The 15,714-nt window shown below is 38.6% G+C and overlaps 1 protein-coding gene across 11 annotated transcripts in view; it reads right to left on the reverse strand.

Annotated features, from left to right (window-relative positions):
- LOC116324051 (ankyrin-3-like) overlaps window positions 1-15,714 on the reverse strand; it is a 177,820-nt gene that overhangs the window by 43,495 nt on the left and 118,611 nt on the right. For all 11 annotated transcript variants that reach the window (XM_039616400.1, XM_039616397.1, XM_039616402.1 and 8 more), the window contains 6 exons: window positions 14,821-14,919; window positions 14,629-14,727; window positions 14,447-14,542; window positions 13,873-13,945; window positions 6,596-6,719; window positions 1,567-1,669 (listed from right to left, as the gene is read on the reverse strand). In XM_039616400.1, the coding sequence (XP_039472334.1) occupies window positions 1,567-1,669; window positions 6,596-6,719; window positions 13,873-13,945; window positions 14,447-14,542; window positions 14,629-14,727; window positions 14,821-14,919 (594 nt within the window). The remainder of the gene's footprint in view (window positions 1-1,566; window positions 1,670-6,595; window positions 6,720-13,872; window positions 13,946-14,446; window positions 14,543-14,628; window positions 14,728-14,820; window positions 14,920-15,714) is intronic.

Raw genomic sequence — 15,714 nt, forward strand, 5'->3', positions numbered from 1 at the left:
CAACATCTTTACTCTCCAGTTATACAATCATATGTCCCGGTGTCATAAATTTGCAGATAGTTTCAGATGTAGTTTTTTTTAAAATTTCAGTAAAATAGACCCCACAGAGTTTTTGACCACTATTTGTGCAAAGGAGCAAAGATTTTAATTTAGAGTTAAACCATAGTATCCACTTCTGGGTCCAAATGCTCCTTCAGCTTGCAAAAGCAATCAAATATAAAAGAACCACTGAGAGTTTCAAACAAAAGTCCAAATTCTTTTAATCTAATAAAATCATCTGGGTTTTTTGTAAATCTAGTAAAATGGTCAGTTGTGTTACAGTCAAGCATTAACTGAAAAATAAAGGTTTGAAGAGGTTGAGTGGTGTTCAGTGGGACTTTTAAATCAACTGGAGGAGGATAGATAACCTCGAAGAGCGAAACTCCACTGATATTATAAATGATGGAAAAGGCATTAGAGGCTCTACGCTGATTCAATGCAGAATTAAATTATGCAATAGCAATAAGATAGCTAGATAGCTAGCTGACATCTAAAGATTATGTACCATGTTCTGGCTGAAGTACTTCCCAAAGAAAAGAAAAGAAAAAAGCAAAACTGTTTAGCAGTTTTCAGCATGTTTCAGCAGCAAACCAAGTAGTTCAGTGAGTCATGTTTGGTGCCAATTTTACATTTTAAGAAACAGAGATGCACATTTGCCACTGCTTATGCAAGAAAGACTTTACCTGTCACTTCACAGGCAAACATAATCTTTATCCGTGCTGTCACTGAACTCATGGGGTAGTCTAAGTTTTACTTGAACTTCTTCTTAACCTTAAATGCTATTTTCTTGCATCTTTCAAGTAAGTGGGGCATCACAATAATCCCTCTTAGATAGCAGCAGGTAGCACTAATCTCATTTCCTCTTTCAGTAAATTGTAACTGGATTGATCGTCTTTATGTCAGTGGCAACTCAAGTGTAAGAGGATTGGTGTATTGCATAGCCTCTGGCACAGCACCAAGACACCTCGGTACATTTGGAGACAGAAGTGTGTCACTTGTAAAGTTAATGACCAGCAGATTACCGGCTGAGAGAATTAAACTAAGGGAGCAGCCAGCAAGAGGTATAAAGCATAGCATGAGCAGCTTCAAACGGGGCCTGTAATGCTGATTTTTTGCTCCCACTAGAGTAGCTTTGCATGATTTGCAGTTCATAATAATCCTTATTTATATGAGCAGCCTCTCACTTCATCCAAAATCTGAAACAAGCTGATTCAGAGCCCATCACCCTTCCTTTAAGCCAACTTTCTTGTGATCGGCTGCCCCTCGCAAACAAAAGATTTGAACAGCAGCTGGATGTGACCTCTATTTGTGATGTCCATATTAGGGATTGTGTGAAACTGAGAGTTTAGAGCAGTCTTAAGTCTGAGCTTATCTGGATTATTTGTAAATACACTGACCTCATTATTTGACACGTTGGCCCTGGTTATGTTAAAGATCCAACATTGAAACAGCATTCATATGACAGGAAATAAGAAAAAGCACAATAGGTCCACTTTTAAGACCCGAAGGTCCAGTCAGTGTACGTACCATCTCCTTACTCGGCGCCAGTATCTCCTCTATCATCATGCTGTCCCGTGTGAACGAGCTCCGGTTCAGCATGTTGGACCTATCAGAACTGAAGGAACGAAGGCTTGGTGTGGTTGTCGTAGTAGATTACCAAGACAACAGTCACAGTGATGGAAAGGGGAGGTGAGGAAGAGGAGGAGGAGGTGGTGGTGGTAGGGGGGGCAGAGGGTAAAAGGGTATGAAAGTGAACAGAAAAAACAAAACAAAAAAACAAACACAAACACATTAAATGCATGCAGCTTCCAGGAACCTGACTGTATGGCACCAGTGACAACAACAACCACAAGAAAACAGATTAAAGGTAGAGAGAAATGACTGATGTGTAATTTCACTGAAGTGATAAAAAAAATCTAAATAAAAAATTTCAGATGCAGATGAGATTGTACATCAGTGCTGGCTGTAATACATCTGGGGCGATCAGCGTACAGTAAAAGAAAAAAAACACATGTTCCATGTACACCTGTTCTTACACTTCCTGTATTTTTAGCCTCTTCACTTTGACCCCATGCTGCACACAGAATAAAGCACCATAAGCCAGAGTAAAGCAGGATAGGATGTAAAAGGAAGGCAGGTTGCTACACGATGGACGACAGACACTGGTGGAGAGGGGAGCTGGTATTTACCCATCATAATGACAACTTTGGTGATAATTAGCTGGCGCTATTTTGACTCCTCGTGTCTTTGTATACATCTGTCAGCTTGTGCAGGCTGTAATGTTGTTTGTGATGGGAGCTTTGAGACAGACATTTATGAGGCAAATAAAGAGCAATCCTGAGCAATGACATGACGAATGTTTGCCTGCAACATCCCAACAGCAATTACATCAGTGCCATTAGCTTTATGCAAGTAAACTAATGTGAACCAATTAACTATCAATGGCAGGAAGTGCTCTACATGCTAAACTCTAAATGCTAAAATCACAAGGCTGTAGAAACCAAGAGCAGATGTGGCTGCAACAGATTTATTTTTTCATTCAATTATCCAAAGATTTGACATTTATAGCTGGGAATCCTTTTTCCATTCATTCCATTCAATTGATTAGTGTCTCCAGGAATCAAAAGTTATGTCGTCAACATAAATTATTCTGAAGAACAAAAAAATGTTTTATTTCAAATTGGTGGAATAATTTCAGGGAGACAAATATATATTGGATGAAACTGTATACTAGTTAAACTACAGGAAACTGCAGAAAAGTGATCTGCAGAAAATGATCTTAATGAGGGCATAATTAGCAATCTTGAGTTTCTATAAAAAGCCAAAGATATGATCTCAAAAAAGACTAGATGATATCTCACTTGTCCTGTCCAAACAAAAATCTAAATAACATTAAATTCATTTGTACAGCTCCAACTTAAAATTTGAACTTAAAATTTGAATACTTTTACAAGTAATTCTACTTCTAGCAATTTTTCATAATGTTGCTCTGGCACTATCACTGCAACTGACCAAATATATGCTGTCACAGCTTTAGAAATCAGGGAAAATAACTATAATAACTATAGTTACTATAGTAATAACTACAACTATTATAATAAAGTGCTACTCAACCTGTTTGCAGGGATTTATTTATTTGGGTTTGTTTGGTTTTTTGTCCGCAGCTTTTTCAGCTGTGTCTCTGCGACATCACCGACTGAGGTGAAGTCCCAGAGATCTGCAAGAATCATTTTTTTCACCTTCACCAGGTTGATGGTTTAAAATTGGACCTGATAAGCCAGGGGCGAAGGGGATTTAAGGGGAGATCTAACTATGACACAGAATTGATTAACAGCTTGTTAATGACAAATCATTGGCCTGTAAACATACCTTAGATATCTTTAGATGATAGATAATCCTCCTTCTCTCATTATGATAATGGTCACAATGCTATGATAATAATTTTATATGTTATTCAGCAGGCTTGAAACTAGCAGCCGAGCCCATAAAATCAGCAGGAAGGTGTTTACTGAGGTCGGAAAAATGGACGTGAATGCTGGCTTTACACAGACCTCGATACAACAAAAGGATTTTTCCAAGGTTTTGTTTTTTTTTTCTTCTTCTTTTGTTTTTTTTACAGACTATGCTTGCAATGTTATGAGATCACAAAAATGTCACTTGGCATGGATTTGTTTCTTCCACAATAACATTGCAATTTCACATTGTGATATTTGTTATGATGTAACTACTTATCCACATGAAATCACATTTGATTTCTTTATTACAGAGTATGCAGTATATATTCTCTGAAAGTACAGAGGAATAAACTATTTGAGCCTAAACTGATGAAGGCAATAGCATCCTCATTGGCTACAGATATCAGTTCAGGTCCCTGGAAGCTCGATGGAGTACTCCACACAGAAATCAAAATGATGCAAAGCTCCACCTTTGTGGAAAACCCACAAAGACCAAGATACAGTCAAACATAAAAATAATAACACCACTATTCTCTATAACCAGCTGAGCACTTTTCAACTGAAAGTAAGAAATCAGACAGAGATCACACAGGTGAACCACAGCAAACACACAGTGCCACAGTGTTAACAAAACTGGTCAAGATCACTGCGTTAGTAGTCAAATGTGTTGGTCAATATGCATTACATTGAACCACAGAGTCATGATACTGATAGCAACTGGGGTTTAAGGGAGTGGGGAAGGGGTGAGATGGGTGAGTTGGGGGAGGTATAGCGAGGCCTCTTCATGCCTTGAGTCTTACCTGACTTTCGGACTAACGTTAAAAACGGACATGAGGAGAGAATAAAACATCATGAACAAACAGAGGAGTAGACAGAAAGACGAGAAGCCAGAGCACAGATGCAGGTTTGTACAATGATGACAAATGGCTGACTGCCTAACCAGTGGCCTGAAACTTTGTGCATGAGGGAGGAGTTGCAAAGAGGGAGGTGTTAGAGTATTCCAGCTCTGAGATCTGCATGTCCCTTAATCTCTGAGGAGAAACATGTACCTCCATAGCTGCTAAATGCGCCACTATTCTCACCAGTTAGCTATGGTTTGCCTGCTTTTTGTTGCTCTGCGGGTATGAAGTACTTAGTTTTATTTGAGTTTTATCTGTTGTAGCTATAAAAAAAGGGGAGAACAAAAAGACTGAAACCAAATAGCCCGTGTTTCAGGCCATGGAACCAAATCACATGTCTGTAAGACACCTAATATTCTAGAGCGGAGATGAACTGCACGCAGACGATAATTCTCCATTTCATCACATTGAATAAGATGTTAAATCTGATCCATTCTTACAACAAACTTCCACTATTTTCGTTGTACATGTAAAATGACAAAAATGGCTATTTTATTCTATTCTATGTTATAAAATAGATTGCTAAGTTGAAATTGGGAATCAGAATTTGTATTACATGAACCTCTAGTATCATAAATTATACACGATACTCATGTTTTGTTGTTAATAATATTATGAGGAAAAACCTAGAAGGCATTTTCTACAGTTTTTTTATTTTTATAACATTTTCATTCAAATTAACTACCTTCTAAATGAACTGCACTGGAAGTTATTTGAACCAGTTACTGCAGGAGAAACAAGTTTTTTAAACTACCTCCAAGCTAGACTGGTCAAACACACACGCACACACACACACACACACACACGCACGCATGCACAGACATCACCCCTCAAACAGTGTGTGTTGATCTAACCCAGCACTCAAGGCCATGCAATCGAACGTGCTTCTAATTTCCTGTGGCTCAGCGTGCATGTGTGTCACGCTTCAGATATTCAATAACCCCTCCCTCTTCAGTCAGTTGCACAAGTGTCAATATTTTCATACAAGCATAAAGTTCAGCAGCTGCAGGGTGCAAACTGTAACCTCTGGGTGTGTTTGTGTGTGTGACATGTAGGGATCAGAATAATGGAAAGCTCCATTGTTATTTAAAATCTTCTGACATACAAACAGGCTCATATACAACTTAAAAACCTGCAGCTCTGTGACTTTATCCATTTTCCGTATGCAAACTGTAATTTTAGATCATGAGCTATCACAAGATTTCTTGTGCTGTTAAAAGGAGTAGTTCATGAACCCTGTTCTGATTAACACTGCAGTATCTAGTCAAGCAGTAACTGTGTCTGAAAAAGATCCATTAAATAAAAATAAATTGCACTACAAAAGTAGAGACGACCACAAATGAAGACAAGCACGTGCCCAACTATTTTTCCAAAAAACCCATAAACTCGTTTGAAAGAGCAGTTTCTTGTTTTGTACTTTAGAGATTTTATTTTACAACCATTTGACTTGTGCTACGCCCATGTTTTTTCTTTTAGGTCTTGGCTGAACAAGTTCCACAGCACACGTTATCTGCACATCTTTGTAAAATATGTGGTATGAGAAGATTGGTGACGTAGTGATAGCTTGCAGCCACCTGACTGCTTGCAAGGAAGCTCTGTTTAAATCAATAAAGGGTTAATCAATGGGCTAAGTCGGTCAGGTTGGTAATCGCTTTCTTCACAAGATATTTTCACCTTTAACTAGTCTTTAAACCTCCATTCTTTTGCAAATACTCTACTATTTGTCTGTTCCCATATTAGGCTGTATATAAGAGTCAAAAGTGATTCTGCCTGACACACTGAGTTGTCTAAATAAATCGCAACATATCTACACCCTTTATCATCTATTTTATTCTAAATGCCACCATCACCAAGTTAATAGACCTAAACTGCCAGATGAGACCATAAAATCATCAAAAAAAAGGTTTAGTGAGGTCATAATTTAAGTCAGAATTAGAGTCAGTTTCTTTATCTTTTTACAAACAGAAGAGTTGCACCTTGCTGGCCTTTAGCAAGATTGCACGTTTAAGATAGTTGGCTTCACATTTTAAACCCAGAAGCTATGCCTGGATCTAAACCTCTACATTTCTCACAGTCTTTATGGCAGCTACAATGTTATGTATGTCATAACAACTGATGTTACAATGCTACATGTAGAAAACATACAAAAGCTAGGAACAGACACAGCACAAACGCAAACTGCTGCATGTTATAGCATGTTACCTCTGAGATCGTGCACCAATGCTGAAGCCCATGTAGCCATCCTGAGGCAGTGAGTCGTCACCCAGTTCCCGCAGATCCTGGGGGGCCATATATTTGTCCGTGTCCCCCGTCATCGCATCGTCACCTGGTGGTTTAAAACACAGAGGGAGTTAACTTTACAAAAAAGGTTCTGCATACATTTTCACTCTCCTCTGCAGCAGGTAATGCCAAAACTTTAAAGTCGCAGTCTCTTCAATCAATAACTGCTTTCTGGGTTTCTTTTAGCAGGTTAGATCTTTAACACAAATCTGTGCTGCCCAGTCAGTTGGCCTTGTTTTTTATCATTCATGCAGACCAAAACACAAACACACACACACACACACACACACACACACACACACACACACACACACACACACACACTGGCTCTTTTAGACAGATCAATGCAGCTTCTGCCTACAGGCTGTTTTCCAGTCCAGTTTTGGTTCAACAAACACAAACAAAAGTCCTGCTGTCACTGAAAGCTTTTTGTCTCTGTCTCCTGGTGACAAAAAAAAATGGTTAACAGTAACAAGCGAAGTTTGAAAAGGGTAAATAATTCCACTATCAGGGCTTACAAAACTAACTTTTAAATCAAAATAAAGGTAAACTCAGAGTTTTTCAGCAGGGTTAACTGACCACGAGATGAAAATGCTTTCTCTACAGCCGAGCCCCAGGACATCATTGCAAGTATGTAGCAAAGAAGTGGTTAGAAACATACGTTACAGGTGTCGCAAGAAAACAGGTAGGTGCATGCTCTTCCCCTCAGAGGTACAGTAGTTCCTATCCTACTGATGAACCTGTGACTGCAGAGTTAAAAAAGCGAGGGGAGGAGAGCAAGTGCATGCAGGCGGAAAAATGAGGGGAAAGAAAAGGAAAGCATTCCAGCAACCACAAAGCAACAGAGACCCCCCCCTCTCTTTCTCGTGTCCCCTCACCCCCTGCTGGTACAGCACCCCTCCCCCTAAACTTTCTCTCTCTTTCTTGCACACACACATATTCACACACATTTTACAGACCCCATCTGGCCACATTCCAACCCATTCTCCAGGAACCCTTCTCATTTCAGCTTCAACATGAGCAGAAACCCCCTCCTCAGTTAGCCATAAACTCACCTCCTGCTTTAAAGCACTTCATTCAGCCACAAGTCCAGTTTGGAGGATTTCACCCTGAACTAACTTTTCCTCGACTTGTAACCTTCCTTTAGCTCTCTGTCGCTCTCTCCTGCACACACTGTCTATCTTTCTTTCACAGCCCAGCACTCACACAAACAGATCAGCTTTCTCCCGCCTACCCACCCCGCTCCAGGATTATCCAGTGTGTGTGTGTGTGTGAGTGTGTGTGTGTGTGAGTTTCCGAACAGACACCTAGAGCTCACTGCAGGACAGAAATAGTAAGTGGGTGTGTGACTCAGACTTAGCCGTCTAACACTGAAACTGCATGTACAGGAGAACATAGAGTGGAATGTACAAACTCTGTTTTCCTTAACTTCCATTTCTCAATCTTGTGATTTCTATTTGTGCACTGGTTTGTTTACATATCATATTGTATGTCTCTTTAATTTCCAAAGCACTGCTGACTCTGTCTGCCCCTCCTTTTTTATCTCTCTTGCTTCTCCATGTAAATTCTTTGGTGTCAGTCACAAATGACCTCACTCGTTCAGCTGCTTTGCACGTCAGAAAGTTGTAATTTTGCCACTTCTTTCCTGAATCGGATATTATGCAAATATCTAATAAAGAACTGGAACTTGCAGCTCGATAGAAAATTGAAAAGCCATTCCAAGTTCAGCAAAATGTGCTGATAATAATGGTTCTAGACTGCATTATGGGCAGAGTGAGCTTTGGTGACTAAAAGCAACCTGTGCCAAATTTAGCCTCAAATTCTAACAATGTGACTTCTGCCACAACCCACATCAAAAGAAAGCATGAAACAATGCAGATTATACCGGTTGGCACTGACACCGAAGCATCTATAGAGAGACACGAGGGAAATACAGGCATGTATTTATCTGTGCAACACACTGATGCTGTACATTGTCATGGATAACGCAAATTGTTCACGTCTTCACTTGTATACACACTTTTTTAGATTCTAGTCAACAAAACCAATACTCAGTGTGTCTGCAGTAGTTGCAATTCAACATGTTATTTTCATGAACATGTTTTCTTTTACATTATCCCATTATTTTTCAGAGTACTCTGCTAACATGCCTGTTTGCACTTCTATGGACTGCACTGCACTGCACTTTAAAAACATCATTTTTTCTTATTTTACCTCCAACCTTCTTGTCTTTTGTTGTAAGTGTTATATTATCCACAAGGCTGACAGTCAGTGTTCTGGCTAGAGCCTGATGGATTTTTAAGATCAATACTGACACAGATTTTATCATATCATTTTGTAAAAGCCAGTATGCTGATATATCAGCCCTTTTTTTAATTCAGCCACAAAACATGAACAGATATTGCTCTGTTATATGTACAATAATTGAAGGGCGTTTCTCCAGTCTTTACTTTCTAAATGATCGTTTATCAGCCAGTTTAAATGTTGGTACAGAAAGACCGGTAAATAGCTAATGCTGGCCAATAATACCAGCCCACTGATAAATGAACGCCTGATTCTTGAACCTCGAAATTAATTCAATTTCAAATTTGTATTTTCTGTCTGTAACAGATGTGAAAGGGTTCATTTGAGGTAACATTTGAGGCAGTAAACAGAATCTGACTTTGGAAAATCACTGGAGAATGTTTTCAAACTTTAGGGCCCTTGGGTATTAAGAAAAGCATCAAGTTTTTGTAATGCATTTTAAAGCCAAGAAGGAAATCTGTTCATGCTGACCATTTATATGCCACATGTCCAAACACTTTCTATCTAAGGCTGTATTAAAAACTTGAAGCCCCCAGATAATTAAATATCGAGGGTTAGTGAATGTGCCTGAGGCGCACACAGAACTTTCCAAAACCACAAAACACCTTTCACATAGTGGCTTTCACCCATATTGAAAAGTTGATAACAACTTTATAGTAACCACCTAACAAGACTCCCCAATTAAAAAAAACAAGTATATTTAAAAACAGGTGAAAAGCTACTTCTTGTTTGTTGATTCCAGCTGTTTATGTAAGTTTTCTTTTGAGTTTATTACATACTTGAAGTATTAGAAAGCCACAATCTGTTTGCAAGCTTCTGCAAAGCATGAGAGCTGCACACACACTTGTAGCTCACTTCAGGGGACATTTATAACCTGCAGTTTGGTAAAAGTTTGAGTCTTTTTTTTCTAAAGTTTACTAAAGACTGCTTGGATGGCTTCCCATAATTACTTGTCATAGCCTTCTCAAATTCTCAAAGGTACTATAAAGAAAACAGCTGTAAAGGAAACTCTGATCTCATGAGTTTTAGTACCTAAAAACTCGGAAACACTGACTCTTTCTGTTACTGTTCTGGGAACATTTGAGTGAAACTGGGAGGAGATCAATAATGCAAGTGACTCATCACAATGACAGAATGCCATCCCCTGAATACATTGATAACACCAGCATTGTTGGGCAGTCCATGTCTGAAAGAAGGTTATCTTATTTGCAGCCTTTTAATCAGTTCTATTACATAAATGAACAGGTTGTCCTCCTTAAATGACAGGTTGCTATATTTAGCTATATTTACAATGTGAATCGGCAAAACTTCAGACAGGAATAAAGGGCCAAAGATGGAAAAAAGACATTAAAATCAGTCACTACATTGGTTGTTGGTCATAAACTGAATACCAACATGCCGTGTGTATGTTTTACCCTTTAAATCCTTTAACCAACTTTAACTGACTTTACTGGTCTGGATAATCTCTCACGAAGGCAAAGTTTACAAACTGCACAGGGGTCTCCTGATTTAGATCATGGATTGAGTGTGTTACTGGAGATGTTAAACACCATTCCTCTGCTGGTATGCGAGCTTGAGAGTGTGTATTTGTGCGCGTTGAGTTGCCCTCGTTATATTTTTAGATCAAAAATTAAACACGGACACTCTGCTGAAGCTCTACAACCAAAACAAGCACTGCACAAAGTCAGCGTGAAGGCAAGTCATGCACATATGTATGAAATCTTTTTTTTTTTTTTTTTTTTTTTAATACGAACAAAATCACACACAGTGTTTAGTTGCATCAGTTCAGCTGTGCAAGTTCACACTGGTTATTAGAGTTAGTTACAACAAGATCACTTTCGTTTGACTTACAGGAATAGCTGATGCAGATATTTCCAACATCCATTTCTGTTTAAACACAAGCAGAATCACATTTGACCATTTCTGCTGTCTACATTTGGGAACACATACAGTATAAAAGATGGACCTAGCTTCCAGCTCTCAAAAGAGGAAACTATTTTGTGACCAGTAGGGGATGACTCTTTTCCTTGAAAAAAACACTTTTGGTTATACAAGTCTGCAGAGGTTTCTTGCGTAACGTCATGTGCACGTTTCTAAAAAGTTGTTCATCTTAAAAACATGTGCATTTCCAGACTGGCTGGCAAGGGGTTTCTGGGGTTCCTGGCTGTAGCTAGGTGAAATCGGTCTCAAAGACTGGTGCAATCACAAGGTGCTTGCGATTGCTTTCATTTCTAGTATACTGCCAAAGTCGTCTGTAGTTTGCACGGAAGATGCCAACTCGTCTGCATACACTTTGTAGTAAAACTTGACATTCTCAATTTTTTGCTTGTGGAGTTTCACTACCACCTGAAGAGTAGCTGAGTGTCTGCAGAGAAGTTGGTCTCTTCCAAATAATCTATGGGCAACCTTGGCAATCTGCAAGCAACCAAAGCAATCCCAACAAGGTTTTTGGCATCCGTTCAGGAAATGCACATTTTTTACTCTCACAACCAGTGGTTTCAGACTGGTCTCACACTAACTTACACTCTCACCAGGAGTATCACACGTCAAAAATGGCAGAAAATTTAACATCACATGGTTAGCAGGCATGTGTCTGCAAAAACTAAACAGAAAAATGGCCCTTGGCTCCCTTAATTTGGGACCTCAGTATTATGTAATGCACTCATTCGCTAGTTTTCGGGACAAATTAAATGAAAGATGTAGTTCATTATGTGAATTATGGTCATTATTAAGAGGAGGATTAACTAGCGTATGCTCACTGGGGAATGACTTGTCAATCTCAAGTCAGATCCACACTTTGCTTGTCACATCCTATTTCAAAAAGCTAGAAGGCGAAGGTGAGATTTGTGCATAATCACATTACTCCAGCCTTCGTTTTTACCAGTTGACATCTCATCTCTTTTTTTTATCCTATTTTCCTTCAAAAAAATCAAATTTCCAGTGCAAACTTGACCCAGTAAAACTCAGTAATACTCACTGTATTCACCAGAATATCCAGACATAGAGCTATACTGTATTTACATTTCATTAAGTACACTGTATTTGACAGCAGTTTTCTAGTAATTTTGTGATATATTCACACTACTGCAGGAAAGTGAACTGTTAAAAGTTGAGTACATTTCTGCAAGTTGGTGATATTTCTCCACTGTAAACTACAGAAAGCATGAAGCGGAAAAACACCACGGGGGGAGGATGAGCCAACCTCCCCCCGAAATCTACTGATCATTAATTCCCCGTCTGTTTGTCATTGGGCACTGGTGGTCAAGAGCTCAAGTTCAGATCCTTTTGAGCCATACAGGAGTCCAAAAAAAGAGTAGAAAAGAGTAAACACACACACACACACACACACACACACACACACACACACACACACACACACACACACACACACTGCAGCAGCTGCTTCAGTGTGTTTGCTTTGGCCTGAATGTGTGAAACTACAATGAAAGCATCACTGACAAGCCCTTGAAGACAAAGGATCAAGTGTATGTGTATTCTACTCCAGGGTGTGAAAAGAAATCTGTTACACACTTCCCGACGCGCCATATCCAGACAGTTGGCATGGCAACCGGCAGAAAGGCATATCCCCTGCATTTGGTTGCACAAAAGTACAGTGTGTGTGTGTGGAAGGGGGAAGGCAGCAGGGGAAAGTACTCAAGTACAGCGTGGTGTCTCAAACATGCATTAATGAAGAACAAAAGTTTTGGAAAAATACTTGGGAAAACAATGAAGAAGAAAGTAGTGCCATTTTAAAGCCATACCAGTGACATGAACCATTTACAGACCTCAACAATTGTTAAAATATTAAATAATTTGGCTTGGAGTACCTTTACCACACTATAATGCAACTCTACCATGCATTTAATGAATTTTCAGTGAAAATACATGTGAGGTTTGCAGAGCCCATGCCAAAGTTAGTGATTCTCTGTAATTGTCATGAATCATATTGCAACTTTTAGACATTTATTAATTTTTGCAAGCAGACATAACTGACAAAGACACCTTTTTGCATTTTGACAGACAAAAAAAGGTGCTTTGGTGAATATCAGTATTAGTGAATATCAGTGAAAAAAGGCTCTGCAGTATCGAAACATTTTTGCTCAAAATAGCATTATTAATCTGTAGCATGATATAGGCTGTTTTACATGTGAATTATTATTTATTTTAAATGAATCGTGATTCCATTGTGACACAAGAAAAGCAAAAGACTGGAAATAGAACAAATGATCTGTGATCATTTCAGGGATATTGGCTTTATACACTGTGTGTTTGAATGACAGAAAGAGAAAATAAAGAACCAAAAATAGATGGAGAAATCATATTCACATCAAAATAAACGTGATGATTATTATTAAATGTTTTTAGTTCCATTTGTTACATTGAAAATAAATTTTCCAATCATGCACACGATTGTATGTCAAGTCAAAATTTGGACTCAAATTTATAATTCTCAAGTTGTTTTCTTAGATGTTTGAGGTATATTTGAGACTCATACATTTTAGATAAAAACCTGAAATTTTGACTTAGGAATGGAAAAAATATGTTTGTTTGGGGGTTTTTTCTGTGGCGGAAACAAAGCTTCCTTTCAATGATCAAATTAAAAAATAAACGAATAAACATACTGGTTGAAGAACAACAGCGGGCTTTTTCTTTTGAATTACTCAGAAGAAGTAGAAGCAACACAAAATCTTTCATTGACAATAAAAAAATTAGAAGGAAATCTAACAATGAGAGTACAGAGCTGAAATATTCACTTATTTCAGCCACAAAAGCAAATGTGACCCGAGCTGATATTTTAAAGAATTTGACCCTCTTCAGGTTGCAAAGACAAATCTATCCTTGATTTTTAGACATCAATAGAATTACTTTAAAAAAGCTGTTAAGCAAAACTTTACCTTCATCATCAGACATGTCCAGCAACTCGTTCGTGGTCTCAGGGACATTCATTTTGTGCTTCTCGATCACAGTCTGTTGAACAGAAACACACTCTTAATATCATGACAGTAACTTGAACAAAGTACACGTAATCCAGATTTCTGTCCCAGTACAACAGCATCTCTATTCCTGCACCGTTTACTGTGAAAATGTTCCAGTAACTTTGCATTTCTATGTTTATTTTGGTCTTTTCTTTCATGTTATTTTTATTAATATACCAATATAAACTTCTGTGGGCAAATAATAATTAAATAACAATAAATAACTATAGCTTTTTATAAAGATAAAGTTTTCTAAACATTATCTTAGGCCAACATCTTCAATGCTTCTGTTTTTGTGAAGACTGAAATTAAAGTAAGTGGAGGCGTTTTTCAAGATAGCTGCTAAGCGGCAGGAACTGCCTCTAGGACTCAGATTTAAGTATAACTAAAGTTTAAGTATAACTGTATCTATACAGTTAGATACAAATAAACTATTGGGAAACCATGTTAAACCATACATCACGTTTGAACAGTCTTTTAAACACATACACACCTGAGTGGTCAGAGTCTCCTCTGTGACCACCTTGAGTGTGTCCACAACAGAGATGTAGCCGAGCCTCCTTGCAATGGACAGAGCACTGTTTCCATTCTGGACAAGTAATAAAAATGATGAGAATTCATGTTGAAACCAAAAATAAATAAATAAATACATATTTCAGATTTCTGAGTACTGACATTAGTGAGTTCATTGGGCAATGCTCCATGGTGTAACAGCAAGTTGATGATGTGTGTGTGTCCCTGCTGTGCAGCCTGATGGAGAGGTGTGTAGCCGTTCTGTGGAGGAGGGATGAGAGGGAGCGTTAGAAGATGTTCACAGAGACAGAAAATCAGTGACGTATGGTGAATATACACGAAAATAACAGTTACCTTTGTCTTGGCGTTGACCTTCGCCTGATTTTTCAGCAGAAAGTTAACCATCTTCACGTTGCCATAGTGACAGGCCACATGAAGCGGAGTATATCCAAGCTGATGGAAAAGAAATGTAACTTCTGTTAGCACCACTGTGGCTACAATAAGGCATGTATTCATACATTGAAGCCAAAAGGCAGGGAGAGCAGGTGCAAGACCCCCTAAATGACAACAGATACGACACTCAAATCAAAAACACCACATATGACATAAAATGGAAAACTTGGGGTAGAGGTGGGTTGGAAAGAGGCTTGCAGAGGTAGCAGCAGATGAGCTATCAGCTGATTGTGGCCTATGTGAATTAAAACTCTTCCCAAGTCCCCTTATAAAACAATAAGACCACATGAGAAACTGGTGAGGATAACTGATTTCCATATGAGGATTTTTGCCCTGTGACAAATTAATGTTCAGACTGCTTCAGTACCCACACTTGGAGACAAGAGCTTATTTATTTTGTCTGGAAATTAAGCTGAGTGTAAACTGTGAACATTTAAGCAGCTGCACGTGAAACATGTCCAATGCAACCCAAAACAGTTGTTCTGCCGTGCAGTTTGAAGTTGACACTGTAACACTGTTTCATAAGATCTGAAATTTAAGTTGACTGCCTCACAAAGTAAAAGCTACATTTCCAAAATAAAGCCAAATGGAAGCGAGAGAAGAAAAATAGGCAAAATTCAATGTCTGAGTTCCTACAAAGAAGGAAATTTAGTTAATTTGCAGCAGCAGAAGCTTTGTTTGTATGATGCGTCCTCCAGCTGTTGCCATTTCTGAGCCAAGGAGGTCACGACATGGAAACAAATAGCAGAGGTATTCCAGCTGTGCACAGCATAGCCCGCAATTACCAATCTTACA

This window comes from Oreochromis aureus, linkage group 8 (genome assembly GCF_013358895.1).
Source record: "Oreochromis aureus strain Israel breed Guangdong linkage group 8, ZZ_aureus, whole genome shotgun sequence".
Taxonomy (NCBI): Eukaryota; Metazoa; Chordata; class Actinopteri; order Cichliformes; family Cichlidae; genus Oreochromis; species Oreochromis aureus.